The sequence below is a fragment of the Apium graveolens genome, chromosome 9 (assembly GCF_009905375.1).
Source record: "Apium graveolens cultivar Ventura chromosome 9, ASM990537v1, whole genome shotgun sequence".
NCBI lineage: Eukaryota > Viridiplantae > Streptophyta > Magnoliopsida > Apiales > Apiaceae > Apium > Apium graveolens.
This window is the reverse complement of record NC_133655.1, coordinates 128,038,942-128,059,046: the sequence shown is the minus strand read 5'-3', so window position 1 is coordinate 128,059,046 and position 20,105 is coordinate 128,038,942. Positions and strand designations below refer to the sequence as shown.

At 33.6% G+C, this 20,105-nt stretch overlaps 1 protein-coding gene across 5 annotated transcripts; it reads right to left on the bottom strand.

Annotated features, from left to right (window-relative positions):
- Window positions 1-329: 329 nt before the first annotated feature.
- LOC141683746 (MMS19 nucleotide excision repair protein homolog) lies at window positions 330-16,055 on the bottom strand. Of its 5 annotated transcripts, none has more exons than XM_074488496.1 (21): window positions 15,839-16,055; window positions 15,567-15,629; window positions 15,399-15,453; window positions 14,857-14,954; window positions 13,119-13,277; window positions 12,950-13,009; window positions 11,239-11,427; window positions 8,470-8,523; window positions 7,438-7,524; window positions 6,646-7,339; window positions 5,901-6,280; window positions 5,512-5,585; window positions 4,263-4,368; window positions 3,261-4,093; window positions 2,886-2,961; window positions 2,690-2,801; window positions 1,989-2,065; window positions 1,528-1,608; window positions 1,292-1,371; window positions 1,131-1,192; window positions 330-782 (listed from the first exon to the last, which is right to left on the bottom strand). In XM_074488496.1, exons 1-20 carry the CDS (start codon window positions 15,908-15,910, stop codon window positions 1,177-1,179), a joined length of 3,366 nt encoding a protein of 1,121 aa, XP_074344597.1. In that variant the 5' UTR covers window positions 15,911-16,055; the 3' UTR covers window positions 330-782; window positions 1,131-1,176. The 5 variants fall into 5 exon arrangements, with proteins under 5 accessions (XP_074344597.1, XP_074344598.1, XP_074344599.1 ...); XM_074488497.1 differs by having other exon boundaries at window positions 330-706; XM_074488498.1 differs by having other exon boundaries at window positions 330-647.
- Between the last annotated feature and the right edge of the window lie 4,050 nt (window positions 16,056-20,105).

Genomic DNA, 20,105 nt, shown 5'->3' with positions numbered 1-20,105 from the left:
TCAACTTCAAAATAGTTCTATCCTTGGATGCAAATATGCATATATGCATCCTTGATTCTAAATTTGAAACCAATAATGCATTTATACATTCATACCACATCATCAAGTAATCATAAATGACATGTATATTGATAAACTTTAATTAAAGATATAGTAGTAAAAGAAAAAAATGAGTTAAATTTGAAATTATTTAATTTCAAAATGAAATTAGCACCGGAGTTGAAGTTGTATTATAGTACCAAAAAATACTTTTTGATATTAAATTATAACAATAACTATAGTTATTTTGCATCTAGAATTGGACTTACTCTAAACATTTCGTAGCTAAGTTGTTTTGAAAGTCGTACACTCTGTCACCATTTGAAAAAAAATTAATCTAATTATATACATTGTTGTGTTCTGCTATCAAAAAAAACTGGCAGATCTATTTACAGTAAATTACAAACCTGTTTAGGCTTCCCCCATAGCTTGTGAAATTATGAATCATAATCATTAAAATCCTAACAATTTTAATCACCCCATAATGATCCCATCCATAGCCATGCTGCTTCAAATTTTTTGATTTGTTTTGGAATTGAAGCGCTTCCCCTATGAACTGTTTGTACTTGCAACCAATGCTGAACATCTTCCATGAACAAACTTGGAATCTGACTGTTTGAATTCCGAAAATTAGTGTGAGCTGGGTTGTATCCACATCTTTGGGATTCTAGCTATGCGCAGATTAAAAATTGCAATATGAACTATTGGAATCTGTGGAAAAAAATTCCTCCATGTAGCCAACACTGGAGGAAAACAAACTATGTTCTCAAAAAAAGAGGGAAAACAAACTATGCCTTATTAATTTGCTTCCCTAAAATGCAAGTGAGGTTTAACTAAAGCAACTGCAACTCAGTCTATATTGTTACATTTAAAAAATACACTACAGTATCTTCTCAGCTAGAAAGGTCATGATAAAAAAGATTTAACATTACACCTATTATCTGGGGATCTATGATAATTGGCTCACGTCGACTAATAACTTTCAAGGTTTCGTCAGACCTCAATTTTCTTCTGTTATAGTTTTATCCTACCAATATTAAATGCTGGTTAGCTATCAATTTAGCGAAGATTACAGAGGGAAAAGATCATACCTATTGGAAAAAACCCATCTGATCCTTGCTAGAAATGTAAAGTTTTTCAAGCCATAGATGCCCTAGTTCATGAAAAATTAAAGAAAAATAAATGCTGAGAACATCTCACAACGAATAACTTGGCATAAAAAAGGCGCTGAATTAGATTAGGAAGCTCTAACCAAGCCTGGCGACATTTCACGGCTTCTTGACGAACAGCCCTCTTTGGATCATCCAGAGTTTTAGATATAGATAATAGAACCTAAAAGGAAACATGAAAAGTGATATATACTCTGATGACATTACATAAGACTGCACCAATTCAATATCCATCTCCACTTATCTGAGTTAGTATTTGTGTGCTTGTGTCGCGGGGGGGGGGGGGGGGGGGGTTCATATGAAAATCATGATTTTAAACCTGAGTTCGCATTGGATATATTCTTGCATGAGGCAACTCGGACATGGCAGTAAGACATTGAATCGCTGTCTCTCGTATCACCTGGACATGTTCAAAGTTTATAATTCTAACTTAAAAATAAAACTTAGCAATATTTGCAATGTATGAGCTTATTGCACACCTTTTTATTACTTACGGATCCGGTCAAAAGGAACAAAAGAAATAACACAAAAGAGTACAACCAATATCCAGAGTTATATTCTAATTTCATCCCAGCAAGCGATGGCAATTACTGTATATGTTCTATGTTAGCAGACAACTGGCAACAGTTACAAGAAATACAGAAGGAAGCTTTTCTTGAACTTAATCGATTTTATACCTAATGAATGCATCAGCTTTCAATGGAACCCAATGAGATCCCAAAGAAAAATATTAAATTCCTGTAACAAAACTAATCAAACGTGGAAGTCTCATAATCGTACCATCATATGAGGGTAGGATAGGAGTGCGATAAGGCGTCTGATGATGATATGTGCATTTTCTACCACAACTTCTGATCCTGCAGACATGAAATGGGAACTAAATGTTTTGGTGGGATAAACAAAATCCAACCAATAGGAGAGTAGAACATGAAAAATAAATATTCACTAAACAAAATATAGAGAAGCATGCCAAACATAATGCTGAAAAAAAAGAACTCCACATTGCCCAGAATATACTGTTTGTACAGCCTTTACTATCTCCCTATGGCTTCAAAAATCACAGACCAAACTGGCAGGTCATCTGGTCATCAATCCTTCTACCATTTTACTTAAGCACGATTAAACCCTGTGCAAAATGCTTAAAGAAAAAGGGTATGATATACACAGTACCCACTTTGTTTTTATGTAGAAGAGTTAATTATGGTGATCAAACTTAACATCTCAAGAAGCTACAATTGAATTGTTTGAAAGGAAAGAGACACAAAATATTAGGCATATTTCATACGAATTTTTACAGGAATGAAATGAAGGTATTTCTGTTGTCTTTCATGAGCACCGTGTTAGAAAGTAAGATTATTAACTGGTCCTTATTCCACTAGAATAGCTTTACAAGATTTTCTAGATCAAAATCCAAAGGTTTGAGGTATATCATTATATATCATTTTGATAAAAAAAACAGAACTTAATAGATAGGCCCTTACGTTTTTTATCCGTCAAGATTCCAGATAAGACTAGTAAGATACTGTAAACTATATCCTTATGAAGAATATCCTCACTCAATACGAACAAGCTGTCTACAAGGATGGGGATGAGCTGAAACAATGAGAACGGCAAGTTAATAGTCAAACATAGAGAAGTTCAAAGTTGGAAAAACATTAAATGGACTAGTTGGTTCACCTTCTTTGCTTCGCTCAAAATAGCACTGAGTGGAGTACCACATACAACATTAGCAAAAGCTCGATACAGCATAGCTCTGTAACAGTAAAGAGTTTGACAAAAGCTTTAAGCTTATCATAATTATTACAAATAAGCCAAGGGAAGATGCACATTCCAAATCTTCATTCTTTTTTTACAAAAAACATTAACACTTGTAGCTATTAATAATATATTTTACAACCTCTGCCATTTTACTGACCAAGCAAGTATTAGCATAAAAGCTTAATAGTAAATTCATTATATGTTACATTCAATATTTTATAACTTTCACAAAAAAAAATATGAAGAGAATGAAGAGAATAAACAGAACTCGGACAGCCTTGGAACAAGTATTACCTTTGGATTGATGAATCAGCTTTCGATATCAAAGATAGTATAACGGGCAGTACAATACTGAAAAGACGTTGCTTATAGAGTGGTCTTATAGTTGCATGAAGCCTTTTATTTAAACAAGCATCAGAATCACTAATAAGTATATAAAAAGCATCTGCAGCAGTCCTCATAATAGATTGAAGGCCCTGTTCATAATTTGGTAGTAAACAACTTAACAAAGTCACTACGATATCTTTCACTTTTTCATGACCTCGCATGAGCAATCCTTTCCCTATCCATGCTAAACCTTCGATAGCATGACTCTTAACTAAGAGGCTGTTGTATCTAAAACTTGTATCGTCATTATTACCAGCCACCAGGAATTCAGTTGGACCTTCATTACATAAAATCCATAATCTGCTGCTAAATATCATATCCATTGCTTCTTCAAGACTAAAAACTTTTGAAGCATCCATGTCGTCAACTTTTACAGCTAGTTTATTAATTATAGAGCCTAATGCCTGAGCTGACGCTACATGACCATATAGCTGTGTAGTCAGGAACAACTGCAATATCACTTTCACATTGGTGATGTGTGCTTGAGGGCGAAGAGCTTTGACCACTGAAGCAAATAAAGAAATGATCCAGTTATCTCTACACGAAAAACAGCTCAGATCATCATTGGACTCAAAACCTTCTCCGTTTACAGGTGCGGTATCATTCATCAGATCCTTTAATGGGATAGAGGTAATAGATGAAAGCAAGCTAAAAGCTCTATTAACAATTACTGTCTGACTTTGCACCAAACACCTTCCAACAGCATATTGCATGGCTGTCATTGCCGCATCAAGTAGCTGCTGAAATAAAAAATATTAGCTTTTTAAAGAGTACATTTTCACACATTTACAATATTTCTAACTGCTGATATCAGTTCAATAAACATGATAACTGGCTCTGATTTTTTCAAGGCTTTAAGTTAAGTGAAATTTATATAACTAGCAGTACTTGAATACGAGCTGCAATTACCTGTTCCTGAGAACTAACGCAGAAAGACATGTTATTTTCAATTTGGTCCCATATATTAAGCGCGAAGTGAAACTGGACTTCCTCATGACCTCCAATACTGTCAAACCTGATCCATTTCAGCAATTATTACAGATGCTAGACACCTGGAATATTAGGAAAAGCGAAACGTGCAAGCCACAGGTAGATTACAATGTGAACACGTGCTACCTGTCCTCAGATATATAGTCCACTGCTAATACATTATGAAAAGTTCATGGCATGAAAAGAAGATTGGGTTATGAGTGTGATTGTAAAGCCATATTAAAACGAGTTCCAAATAAAATGTAGACAATTTTCTTTGCATAGCAATCTACTTTTTGACAGGCGCAACAATCAAAGTGGATATAACAAAACATGGTTGTCACGTCGATAGGTCGAATCGAGTCAATAGAGGTCAAGCTTGTAGACTAGTCGCTGGCTATTCGATAAATAAATATTAATTAATTAACTAATATAAATGTGGTTTCCCACAACAAGAGTCTAGCATTCTCATACGTGTATGTATATCAATTACAAAATAGATATGTTTATCACAGACATCTTTTCTCCCGTTCCATGCACACACATATATACAGTTTTAATCAATTTATTACATACATACACACACACACGCGCAAAGATATCTAATCTGAGATTAGCATGTCAAATGTTGCTGATGTTAAGTAGGTCTTAAGTTTTTTTATTTTATATTTTTAATGGGTGTACTAGCCAACCAAGTCAAACGGCTAGTCCATAAATCAATTGACTAGTCGAAAATTTGCAAGTTGCCTCTTGCAAACCGAATAGTCGACCAGTCGAGTGCCATGACAACAATGCAACACAAGAAATCTGAGACTACTTAAATTATTTATTAAAAGACATATGAGCTGACTCCCGCCCTGTTATATTTAATTAACTTCTGTCTTAGATATAAAATAGAACCAAGGCATTCATCATCGACAAATATTGTGACCGTTATCTTATGACTAACATCAAAGACACTCATTTCAATGGAAACCAACTAACACTCGCTTCATTAGCATCTACGTAACAAATACAAGAAAAATGTAATGTGATTAAAATGTCGCAAACCAAGCATGTTTGAAACACACTTGTGACCTAGAGCTTCTGAATAAATTGTTTTTTATTTAATTTGAACTTTAGATGTTACAAATGAGAGAGCAACAAAGAATGGATGGACTGTCCAGAAGAAAGCTGTAGAAGGGCATACCATGGTAGCACTTTGCAGGAATAACACTCCAAAAGAGCAATCGCTATTCCAAGAAGCTTAGGATCCCCGTTAACCTATACCAAAATTGTGTTGCTTTTTCAACAAAATAAAAAGGAAAAAGAAACCGCATTCATAGGAAAGAATTAGTAAAAATAATAAAATAACAAAGCAACAAAAAAGGAATGCATCCAATGTCCTCAAATTTAAGGTAAGTAACATCCCTACTCCGATGACTTTTTTAGGAGATTTTTATCATGTACCCCCTACTAAAGTAAACATCAACTAAATATTATGTATATGAACCAGTTAAAGGAAGAAAATTGCATGTCAACCTTCTTTTTAACTAAAGGTATGTGTTCTAAAGAAAAGATATTAAAAAATAAACATACGAAAACGCCAGATAAACTAGCCGATAAAGAACTCTCCAGCCCCTGAAGAATTTTTTGCATGCAACTCAGCCCAGTTGTGCCAATGCTAGAAATTATTTCAAGCTTCAGTTGTGAAGGCATAGTAAGATCATCACATAACATTAAAGAAGCAATTCTATCCACAACAATGGCATCAAAGCTTCGAGCCTTCTCAGTGTCTTCAGATTTATCAACAAAAGAACCGATTTCCACTAGTGCCTTCAACGCCAGCTTCCATAACAAAGCATCCTTAAAATTCAAAGTTACGACAGACATTAACTTTAACAAGATACTCTCATATACGGATTTAGATAGTGGATGGAAGTTTCCAGGAAATGTAGCCAATATTTGGAGGCCTTTTACTGCAATGTATAGGAAGAAAAAAAAACATCATTTAGCATGTGCAGAAGTGTTCAATATACAATACAGCTAAATTTGTAAATAAGGAGGCATTTAAAAAGAGTCACAGTTATCATATTACAATGTCTGACAAAGAGGAACAAGGAAGACAAGACTGATGTAGTTTCAGCAATGGAAGTACAAATCCAAGATGTGACAAATTATACAAAGATGTAATATACACAATAAAACCAATTTGTAAACTGTAATGATATTATCAAACAAAACATTATGCTTAGATACAGTTATATACATATACTCACAGTCGTCAACACTAAACATCTATATTTTGTACGAGAGACACTATAAGATCCACATGGAAAAGTACCTCCATAGTGTAAATAAGCATTCTGAGTACTCCCATCCTGACCTGTCACCAGGGTTAAACCAAAAATCTCAATTAATGAAGTACCGTAACTACATAGCATGTTACACCATGCCTCCTTAGAAAATATATTAGTTGAGGTACTTCCTTCTGTTCCAATAACCAAAGTTCGACAGCCAGCAAGGAGTTCAACACAGAGGTAAGTTGCTCCGATATTGCATGGTGAAGAAAGAGGAGCATCTGAGTTTCCAAGTGAAATCCCAAGAGCATGGATTAGGCACGGAAAGAAACCTTCAAAAACTCTGTTGCACGAAGCAATGGAAGCTTTGGCAGATAAATACAAAATACAACCAACTGCATGTAATCTTTGCTTGCTTTGCAAGGTAATACCATTAAAATCCTTAAATTGATGAATGTCATCTACAGTTCTTTTTATGTCTTCATCACTGACAATCAAATCTAAGAGCAGGTTGCTGTTTTGGTAAATAACCTTTTGTAGAAGTAGAAGGGCTTCTGTCACAGTATGACTTTCTTGAAAGCTCATGCCATCAACCAATTCTGATTCCAAAGATAAGACGGATTCTGGTGAAGTATAGATTATATCTTTCAATGCAGACCACATAACTTTAACATGTTTTGCCATTCTAGCTGCCCCATACTTATCACTACAATAACTAAGATACTTCAAGGATTCTACCTGTGACCAATCAAAGTCAGACAGGTCTGGGTAGAAAGAGAAATATACTAAAAGTAATGAGCTGCAATGTAGTAAACATGAGTTTGAAGTTTATCAACCTTAGCTAGTGGCAGAGAAGAAGAAAGCTTCTCAAGAAGTAGGGGAATGGCAAATGGCTCAAACAGAGGTGTGGAAGCAAATGCCACCTAGAAGATAAACAAAACACGAAAGATTTTTAACAAAAGGAAGGCAATGTAGAATTTGGCTTACATCGAAATTCTCCTCCACCACAATTTACTGTTTGTCAAGAAATTTATATCATATTATGAGCAACATAATATTAGTGAAGACGAGAGGCCAAATGATCACTCTTCTTTTTCAAAACTTTACAGAGCAAAACAGAAAAAAAAAACATGATATAAATATATTCTAATGGTTAAATTTCAAAATAAGTTTAGTAAAAATTATATTGTCCAAATAAGGCATAGGCATTTTATCCTCAAGCATTTGCAGTACAAAATGAGTACTCGCCCACTGCTACATTTCTTTCAATTATCTTTATCATAGCTCATTTTTCTACATGTAAATATCACTATGCTTTTGATTGTTATGCATCACTGGTTAAGTACATCAATATGTATATACTGCACTCCACGATATTAGTGTCAGGCACTTCTGTAAATTTTACAATAATGATGTTAGACATTTTTTTCTTAAGCTGGAAATCTTAATTTTTATGTTTGCTAATACAAAAACAAAGAGGACACTTAAAAGAACTTAATTGCACAGACAGCACTCACCACTCGTAGCAAATATAAGAATTAAAAAACATTTATAAAGCAAAACATTTAATGTAAGTGCGCACTCGACTGCTTTTAGGTTCTAACTGTCACACTTTCGATGATAGAAAACCTTCAACATAACCACTCAGAACCTAACAAGGCATGTTTCTGATGAAACTTTAATAAATTTGCACGCAGCAGTTAAAGACATACAAACAGTCATGAAATTGTACTTGTTGAGTACATCATAAGTTAGTGCAACAAAAATCAAGCTTTAAGCAATTATATATAAAATAGCTATAGAAGTGTTCGATCCATAGCAAATTTTGATATTTGACAAGGGTATGCCACCAGAAGTTAGGCCCTTACCATCAATGTCCGCGAAAGCTCTTCTTTCTTCACATCAATATCTTCCCCCTTCGGCTAAATAAGGAAATATACGAATGAGACTACAAACAAAATACTAAAAATTGTAGCAAGCATATACGCAAAGGATTCAAATTTTCGACTTTTGTTGTGAAGAAAGAGAAATATTAGGGTTTATTTACTGGCTTAATAACCTATAAGCAAGAAAAATCGGTGCCAAATGCACCCGAGTATAAAGGGAGTACCATGAACATGCAACCAAATATTCCTAAGTCCAACAGAAGAGAAAGGAGAGAGAAAAAGCTTGACATCATAACCTTTTTAATCAAAAGCTTTCAGAGTCATCCCAAATAAAGATTCACAACCCCCCCCCCCGCTTTCTTTGCTCGCATGTAAATCAAAGATCTCTAGACCCTAAACACTAGGGCCTCAACTTCAAGTAATTAAAAAAAGTTGCTTACAATACCTAAATATGAAAATCTACTTTATAGCAATTAATGATCTACAGAGCTGATGCCAGAAAAAAGAGATTAGTACTAAAATGCAGTGAGCTTTCCATTCATTGTTATCCCCTTCCATCAATGGATCCGCAACGAATCATAGTGAACCTCTCCTTGTGATCAGGATGAGGTTAAAAACAAAATGCTACTAAAACAGAAGAGAAAATTGTACTCCCTCTGTCCCATTTTAATTGCCTTTTTAGAATTTGATTTTTGTTCCAATACAATTGACCTCTTCACATTTCCACACATTATATAGCAAGTAAATTTTTATTTCTGCCCTCATTAATGCAGCATATATTTCCCATCCAATAAGAATGTTAGTTTAGTTTGATTATAACTATGAACTTTATCAAGGAAGTTCTGTAAAAGTATCTGAATAAACATCTTAACTAATGTAAAAATTGGTCTGTGGGCAAGTCTGTGAAAAAGAAATTAAAATGGGACAGAGGGAGTACCAAAGCATGCAACAGAACTCATACAAAAATATGGGCATTACATCGGTATGATGAGACGTGTCAACAGGGTCCCAACAGCAACTACTCATCACTAGTCGACAAGTCAAAATAATATCTAGATAATATATATATACATATTTGGATGTGTGATAGCATCAAGTACTACTTGCTGAACAGTTAATAAGAAGATAAAATTAGTAAACAAAAAGATTATTTCCTACCTTATGAGAAGGCAAATGCTTTTGTAAATCTTTGAAAGTTATATACCAGTGACTTATGATAATTAATCAATAATCATTATATAATAAATGATATATTAAAGCTATACAAGCACTAATTAGTTACGGAAATAATTTTAAGCTAGATGCCCGTTACATAATCTAGTGACTAGTACAATAAATAATTCATTTGATCACTTTAATCGGAAAATAAATAACAAAAATTTATTACATAATATCTTACAATATATAAAATCCAAAGCTGATTAGTGGAATATCCGACTCGTCAACAGATCACCTGGCTAGTACGAATTGCCTCTAAATCTAAGTCGATTGTTTAAATCTCTTGCGATTTCAAGACTTGCTAATTAGTTGGCAACTAGTCAACAATTTAAGATACAAGCATATTTCGGTGTAGGCATATATGTTATAATGGGGAAACTTTTAATGCTAGGTGTTATTACTGATATTCTATTTCAATATCAATGTTTGGCCTGTTGAGCTAAACAAAAATAAATAATATTAGCAAAGAAACCTACTCCAGCCTTGTATGGGGCACATGTGAGAACTAATAGCAACAGGCCAAAATAAATACTGCAGTTACTGTCATGCTTTACATATTATTATCATCAAGAGCAACGGGAACAATACGTTTTATACCAATATATGGCCTAGAATTTGGTTTATCTGGAATAAGTTAATTACAGATATTTTTGCACAGGAAAATGTACAGAAAGTAGATTCAGTCCCATGCACACATCAATTTACAGTGTGTTGTGACAGGCGCAAACTCACTAAAAACCGCAAAGTAATTTTTAGCAAACGTTTCTTTACCAAAGGTTGAACTAGTGCAATTACTGAAACAAATTTGTTGCTACTTCAATACTTGAGAAAATAGCTTGTAACACAAATAAAAAAAGACCACTTGACATAAATCAGCCCAAGTTCAATAACTATGCTTCAGAATCAATTACTTCTATCTTGAGGCCTAATTTTCTTTTCTTCCTCTTCATTGTCTTCATTAACGATAGATGGGAAGAAGGTCCGTGGGACTAGTACGAGGTGCGGGCAGATCAAGTGTCTGTTTTTGCATTTATGTTTCTTTGTATAATGGTCACTATCAGCTGTAAGATTGCCCTCGTGAATTCTTATCTTGCGTTTTTTTGTATTTTTGCACATAATATTGCCAAATTAAACACACAAAAAAAATCGTAATTTTTCAACTTGTGAATCATTCCTACTCATGAAGCTCGTGAGTAACTCTTTTCACAACACTAGTTAACACTCTAGCAGATTTTTTTTGTCACAATTCTTTTCATTTATTTTATGGGTTAGATAAATACACGTATAATATGCACCAGAACAGTCTGCGGTCACCTATTTTAATGAGCAGTGAGCTTGTAGAACATTTGATGGAGTACAAATACGCAGCAGACTACTAAGTTTGCAATTAGAAAATTTTAAAATCACATGTGCTACTAAGAGCAGAAAAACTTGTGCTCTAGGTGATTTTTAGAATTGCATGTTCATGAATAGCAGTGTCTATAACATAAAATATGTACAAGGAACAAGGTAAGTAGATAACACAGATCTTACATGTGTAAAATGAATAGGAAAGTAACAGCTCAAATTCTCAAAAAGATCTGAGGCATAACTTGAAAGCGGGCCAGTTGGATCTGGATATAAATGCACCAGAACTTCTACAATTTGGAAGGCTAGCATTAGACATTCAGGATCCTTCTCTCCATCAATAGATTCACAAATTCCAGGGATAAGTACATTCTCCTAGACCATAAAATAATTCTCTAATATTAGAAAAGTAGTAAAATGTATCTTTAAAACAAATTTTAGAAAATGCCGTACTATCGATATATTGTTAATAACAAAAAACTCCATTAATATATCTCATAACATAATAGGCAAAGTAAATTGTCAAACACAATATAGTCGAAGCTTAGTAACTCATTTTCTTCAACTCTATCGATTCTCTATCTAGTACTCTAAAACCCAAAGGGAGAACGTTGGCAATATTTCCTAAAACCTACTCCGACAAAGGTAGTAACAAGTGCATAAGGTTCTTGCACCAACAGGTTAAGTAAGATCCCTCAGCTTTATCCGTTATTTTCGAACCATGACCTGGTGAATAGAGCGCCAAAAGCGACCTTGCTATTTCAACAAAAGAAAAGACCTATGTTCTTAGAAAACGATGCAAATAGTTTTTGACCAATATGTCACCCAAAGCTTCATCTGTATAAACTCTTACAAAGGTGATGTAATAACTTAAAAGATTAAATATGATACAATATTTAAATCTCAATTATAATGCAAAAGTTCTAAAATGTTAACACCATGCCCTACGTGAGCACAACAGGATGGCAATAGAAATATATATATATACACACACACCCCAAGTGAGCACAACAGGATGGAAATATATATAGACGTGTGTGTGTGTAATGTATGTATATATAATGTTTACCCAATGTAGAAGTTCTAACATGAAGATGATATAACTCCGTTCTGAATTGTAGATAATATTGATACTAAAAAAAGAAGCTGGCAGGAACGTTGAACATGCTCCAAATATAGTTCATTTGCCCGATAAACTGAAGTATAGAACATTATCACAGGGTGTAGACCTGAACATATGAACTTGTAAGCATGTAGACTGGGATTCTCTTCTTAAAAGGCTTTAAATTAATGTCACTCGAGAAATTATCAAGTTCAATCCACTATCTCTCACTAACAACACTACTATAGGTTTCTAAGTCACTTATTTCAAGCTTTAAGTTCCAAATCAAACCACAGCGTGTCTAAATTCCTCCATTTACTCCTACAAAAATTTAGAAATGATTTTAGCAGGTACAGATTCTAAATATATAACTAATATGATTCCAGCTCTTGAAAACTTGATAGCCAAGTTAGTTCAAGATGAGCATTATTTAGCAGGAAACCGGCTTTAAATCTCTATTCAGGTTTTTTTCAATTTCAAGTAGCCTAGAACATCAGGCTAGAGGGAACTTTAGTCATATATGTTCCATAATTGCAGCTGGTGTAGCAGGTCAATTCATATTGAACCGGTGAGGGTTCGATTCCTCTTTGTAATTATTTTTCTGTAGAAGTACCTTGGAAAAAATTCCTTCCTCAGCCACTGAGAATAAGTGATTACTTAAAAGTGTTATTGATAAACTGAAAGAAATTGCTATTTTTATAAAGTTCTGTGAGGTCATACTTTTGATGTTTCTGCTGCGAAAGAACTACAAAGTACAGGTAAAATAATTAATACCAGGAGAGTATAGGAATATACCAAATGTACTACATCATCAGGATAGCGCTCCAAAAGGCATCTCAGAAGTTCAAAACAGAGCTGCAATAAAAATCATTGTTACAATATAAAATAAAATGGTAAAAACGTAGTGGTATTTTTGTTGGATCTTATCCAACAAATAATATTCAGACACCATAAATCATCTTACCTTCCTGTCAGATTGTCTTAAAGACTGAACTTGCACATTTTGCAAAAAAGACTGAGTAACTGCTTGTGCTTTACTGCTGCTAACTATACCCACATTTCCTTTCCTCCTCAATAAGGACAAGCAACCTATAAGTGCACCATGCAATGCTTTCCAATCTACCTGATATAGATACAGTGTCATCTACTTTCATGACGTAGGAATATAAAATTGCAAGTATTCAGCATGATTAGTCAAAATACTTCGAAAGAAACTGATGAATAGCATAAAATAATTAAATTAGTTATTAATTATTTTATATTGTTACCTTTTTTTAAGTAAGTTTTGTCATCAATGATTATATTATAGTTCAGATATTCTTGAAAATAGATATATGGTAGACCGGTGGCAGGTAAGTACTAGATAATAATTAATAACAAAAGAATTTGTTTATTTATCTAAAATTTCTAATTTTCCAAGTTTACTTGTTCACTAAGCTTTACAAATTAAACATAAACAATTATAATCTTCTTCATTCAATAGCGGCGACTTTCTTATGAATTAAAACTGAGATTTTATCGTGTTTTTTGCCGATTCTCTGTGGTAATAAATTTTTATCCGTTCTTTCCACCCCTACTCGTGAAGTTGTCCTGCCTACCTCAAGTGCTATGAGAGCCAAAAATTCCACTAACATTCTTGATACTTCTTTCTCCTAATTTCTTTCTAACCATTTTCTAGCGTTGCCCATTCGTCAAAGTTACCGAGGAAATTTACATCCAACAGAGACGAAAACACAATCTGTACCAGGAATTGTTGTTGCCTAGCCTCAAACAAAATGTCTTCTAATATAGATCCAACAGTAATTATGACTAGGAGATAAACTGCTTATAATTTTTTAGGGGACTAAAAGTCTCTTGAAGATGTTCGTAAATAAGATGAAGTTAAACTCGACAAAATCCCAGAAAGAATCAAATAACTGAGAGTAAAGATAAGCAGATACATGAACCTATTAATGCATGATTAACTCCATAATTAGTTATAGAAACTTCAAGAATCTTGCACAACACCTCATATCCAAGTCCAACATAATATGTGCAGAATTACATACTTATAAAGGAATATCACTTATATAAGGAATAGAAACATTAAAACATAACCACATGGATTAAGGCCGTAAAGAATTGAGCTTATCAGTATTCTAAATAAACTACCTATTAATTTATCTACTAGCCCCACATAATAAATACATAGATAAATACACTTTCATCTCTATACTGCATATAATTAATTTAATTAATAACATATTTTGTTCCTCGTAAACACAAAAAACTGGTAAATGCAAGAATTGGATACAAATTGCTCCTCTTTGACTAAAAGAAAATGAAATGTTGGATAAGGCCATCTAATACATCTTTTGTTCATTATTTTAAATGCAATGCATTTGATTAATAGTGTTACTACCAATAATTGTTGTCAGTGACACTATTAAAGGTACATGCTAAATTTTATAAGTTTGTGTTAAGTTGATACATATTTTCACCGTAAACTGCATTTAGATATTAAATTTTGAATTATTATTTATATGTGCATAATTGTAAATGTATATGTATCAGAGTTATACAACTTGTGTGCCTCGCTTCGGTCACCTCCCTTAAATAATTTTGATGGTATAATTTTGGATGAATTCCTGTTAAACTGAGTATGCTAGCGAAAATCAATTGCAAAATTAAACAAACAAAAAAAATTATTTTAGCTCACTCACCAGTCTTTCAGTGAAGAATCCTATCAAGCTAAGTACAGTTTCGTTTTCCAGTGGCTTAGATGCTAGACAAGCTAGCAATTCTGCAAGAAGGAGAGTTCCTGCATAGAAAAACACATGTAAGATATATAAACATATTATTCAAAAACAACTACAAGTTATTTACTCACGTATGTCAGTAAACCTTGCCATCATTCTCGAAAACTCTGACTAGGATTGGCTAGTTTCATTAAACATTCCTTGACTTTCACAATTTCCTAGTCAAATTTTTAAATAAATTTATTTCATAAGCTTATCTTCTGCATTAGCAAAACCGTACCAGCAGATGAAAGAATTTAAGATGCGTATATGAGAGATTGATTTTCAAAATTGAAATTTATAAATTCAAGCTAGAGTTCTTAGTTACAAGAAAGCGCAAACTGGTTTAGGGAACCCTATACTAAATAAATACTATCCGCTTTAATAGCTAACCATAAGATGTTGTCACAAATTAGTTTTTCACACTGCGCTAAGTACTTTCTTTACATATAAATCAATAAATTTACCTCTTGCACGAAGGAAGCTGTCAGTGGTGGTCAAATACAGCCCCATCTCTCTAACCTAAAGTTTTGAAATTAGCATATGTAAGAAACAGTAAACAAACAAATAACAAAACTAAACTACAACAACGAAAAACCGCAGCTGAAAAACGGCAAAGCAAAGGAAAAACTAACCAGTGATTCCAGTTTTATTATATCATTCTTAACTAGAGCTGCAATTGCATCAACACTTGCAGCCTGTAAATTAAAACACGAAAAGCAATTACAAATTATTCAACTACGATAACTCGAAACTATACAATATCGAAATACTTCATCATATGCTAGGAAGAATTACTGTACTGAATAGATATACATTTATTGTATATACATAAGAAGTTGTATTTGAATAAATTAAACACGAAAATGAGAAATTGAAATAAGGATTGAAGTGAAGAACAATGAACCTGCTGTGCAGGGGTGCAGGACGAGTCAACGAACGATTCGATGTGCTTGACGCAGTGAGTCAAATCGGCCATAGTAAGAAATTAGTCCAGAGAAATGGAGGGTTTTGGTAGCTCTGGGGTTTTGCTTTAGGGTTTTTAATACAGAGGGAGGGGCTTGCCTAAAGACTTATTGCTTTTAAATAAATAAATGTAAATGTACCTTCTAATTCATACCGAGTCAGTGTTGCAGAAATTGGAATTCGGAAATATAACTAGATTGATTGAGCTTTCAATTTACGAATTATCAAAAATCGCGAATTTAGAAGAAAAAAAATGGATATATTTTTTATATTATTTTTAAAAGTATATGGGTTAAAAACATCATGGGTCCTATATTATGTGTTGTGGTCATAACTATTTTATAATATGTGTTGGCTTAGAAGGTTTGTGATGATGATCCAAATACAAGAGAATGAGATTATTACAAGAGGATGATTCAACGAAATTGCAACTCAATCAAACCCGAGATTAATGCATTGCAGTTTCCATAGACATTTTAGCATATAAGGTTTAAAAATGTTAATGTACATCTTAGTTTGACTGGATATAAACTTCTTCTGAACAAATCATATCTTAAACTTAGTTTGAATCTTTCAAATACTTATATTTAACTAAGTTGATCCATTTCCAAACACTCTAGCAAATTATTATCTTCAAGACTTTTTAAAATATTTTCAAAACCGTTCTTCATAACGTTTATCTCATCACTTATTTTAAAACAAAATATGTTGGACTTTGCCTGTAAATACAACTCGAGTATTTCAGATTTGGACTAATGTTTTCACGTCAATCTTTTATCATCTGATATATTTTCTTGTTCATTTTTCTCCAAATACAAATCCAGTTGAATAAGATATAGTGTGAGTTGTAATCAATTTGTTTATTCTTGTACTCGTGTATTCATATCAACTTTGTGTCGGGTTGTGACAAGACTTGATTTCAAAGCATAGCAAGGTAGCTAGAAGGCTAAGGAATAACAGTGGGTTAGGTAGTAAGGTTAGCTTGGGAAAGGGTTTTTTTCAAGTACTATATTTGTAATCAAGGAAAAGACTGTAAGTTCTTTTATTAAAGTTGATATAATACATTCTCTATGCTAGTTGGCATAGGGACTTGGATGTAGGCCATAGACTAGGTATAAGGGCCGAACCAAGTGAAAACTTCTGGTGTTTTTACTTTATTTAGTTTACAGCATACTGCATTTATTTTACTGTTATTTTCTTTTTGCAGTTAAAAGAGACTGTCCTATACCCTGTCTCATTTGTAAAGGGACTATCTCATTTGCATAAGAGACTGTCTCATTTGCTTTGTCAGTTAGAATATAATACATATCTATCGAGCCTTTAAATTTCAATTGGTATCGGAGCAGGTGCATTTAATTCTCTATTTAGTGTTTATTTTGCTAGCGTTCAATGGCTCAACCAGATAGGTATTCAAATATGTTATATATATTTGAGATGTCATGTCTAATATGATTCATGTTTAGTTTTCAGATCTTAACAAATAGGACATATCAGGACTTACTAAAATCGGGACTTACTGGAAGTCAGAACTCAATATCAGAACTTAAGTACGGGAGGACTTACAGTTAAGGAAGGAAGCTGATTTACAATAGAAGATCGTGACTTAAACAAAAGAAGATATGCATGGAAAGAGTTAGAAGACTAGAAGACTTGTAGAAGATATCTGATTGATATATTTTATGAGACAGAATTATATTCCATATCAATTAGAAGTTATCTTGTAACTGTGTACTATATAAACACAGACTTTGGATTTACACTATATGTGTTATCATTATCGAGAAGATTATACATTGTAACCTAGCAACTCTTAGTGATATTTGTTCACCACTGAGAGAGAACAGTTCCATTGTAACATAGTTTATCTTATTGAATATATCTGTTTACAGTTACTTGTGTTCAAAATCGATTTGATTGTGGTAACACTGTATTCAACCCCCTTCTACAGTGTTGTGTGACCTAACAAGTGGTATCAGAGCTTTTTTGTTTACACACATACAATAAAGATCCAAATAATCATGTCTGAAGAAGCACAAACTCCAACCAAGCCCACCAAAACTGAAGAAAATCAAAAGACTCAAACCCACAGTCGATATGAGACTATTAGGGTTCCCATACTAAGACCTTCTGAGTATCCCATATGGAAAGTGAAGATGGCTATTTTTTTGGAAACTACAGATCCAGAATACCTTGACAGAATTAATGAAGGACCACATAAGCCTACCAAACTCTCTATTGTAATTGCTGATCAACCAGCAAAGACCATACCAAAGGAGAAAGGTGAGTACACAACTGAAGACATCTCATCTATTTCCAAGGATGCAAAGGTAAGGCATTTGCTGCATAGTGCCATTGATAATGTCATGTCAAACAGGGTAATACATTGCAAGACTACAAAGGAGATATGGGAAGCTCTGGAGACAAGATGCCAGGGAACTGATGCAATCAAGAAGAACAGGAAGACTATACTCACTCAAGAGTATGAGCACTTTGACTTAAAAGCTGATGAGTCTTTAACTGACTTATATGACAGGTTTGTCAAACTCTTGAATGAACTGTCACTGGTGGACAAGGAATATGATCTTGAAGATTCAAATCAAAAATTCCTTTTAGCTCTTCCTGAAAATTGGGATTTGAAGTCTATTACCATAAGAGACAACTATGACCTTACTGAAACTACTCTTGATGAAATTTATGGTATGCTTAAGACTTATGAACTAGAGATGGATCATAGGAGCAAGAGGCATGGAAGAAATTCAAGGACAGTTGCTCTCAAGGCTGAGGAAGAATCTTCAAAAGTTGTTGCCTCAAAGAGGGGCAAAGGAAAGACTCTCATCATAAAGTCTGATTCAGAGTCCTCATATTCTGATGATGATGATTCAGAAACTGAAAGCTTATCTGAAATGGATGCTGATGAAGAGATGATGAAATTGTATGCTCTTATGGTGAAGGGTATCACAAAGATAGCCTACAGGAAATTCAGATAGGGAAAGAAGTTTTCCAGGAAAGGTGTAAGTTCTGATAAGAAAGGATTCAGAAAGTCTGAAGGCAAGGGAGGAAAGTCTGACAGAGGAGACAACTCAAATGTCAAATGCTACAACTGTGATGAAAGAGGCCACATATCTCCTGACTGCAAGAAAAGAAAAAATGACAAAGGCAAGGCACTTGTCACAAAGAAGAAAAGCTGGACAGACACTTCAGATTCTGAAGATGAGGTGAACTATGCCTTGATGGCAAATGCTGATAGCAGCCCTGAAACTGCTGAATTGAAGGTACCTCAAACAACTTATGTTTTTCATACTGATGATATTACTGAGTTGAGATTATATCTTAAAACCATGTTTATTAGTTATAGAGATCAGACTTTAATATGTGAAAGATTAACATCTAAAAATTCTGCTTATAAAAAGAGAAATAATTATTTAGAAAAGGAGTTAGTTGTTCTTCATCAAACTAAGAAAGAAAAAGATGATGTTTTATATGTTAGAGATGAAGTGTTAAAATTAAATGAATCTTTAAAAGCTGACTTAGAAAAAGAAAGAGAGATTATCAGAACTTGGACTAACTCTGGCAGATCAACTCAGAATTTATTAAGTAGTGGAAACTGGAAAGAGGGCTTAGGTTATGGAGATGATAAAAGTGAAAAAGGAACTGAATAAATTGAGCCAATTGTTGTTAAACAGATTGCTAAGCCTAAGGTAAATTCTGTTAAGTTTTTAACTAAAACTGTAAAGTCTGATTTTCAAAAGATAAAAGAGTCTGTGACATAAGTTAAGGAGAAGTCAACTTCTGACAAATTAGAATAGGATAAACCAGCTGAAGTCAACATAGGCTTAATGACAAAGAAGCAGCTTAAGCATAAGCTGAAAAAGATTAGGAATGTCAGCAAGGTAAAGGAAGCTAGGAAAAATAGGAATGGAAAGGAAGGTGTGAGTAAAAGCAATAATTATATGCCTGTTCCTAATGCTCCTAGAAAGAAATGTTATAACTGTGGTAACACTAACCATCTTGCTTCTTTTTGCAGGAAGAATAAGAATATAAACTCTTTACCTCCTAGATCAGGAGTTAAGAGTCAGTCTGTTAGGTTTAAGCCACAAAATCCTTGTTTTCATTGTGGTAGTTTATGGCATTCCATTTATACTTGTAAGGAATATCATAGTTTGTACTATGAATATTATCAAATAAAACCTTTTTTGAAGAAAGTTATT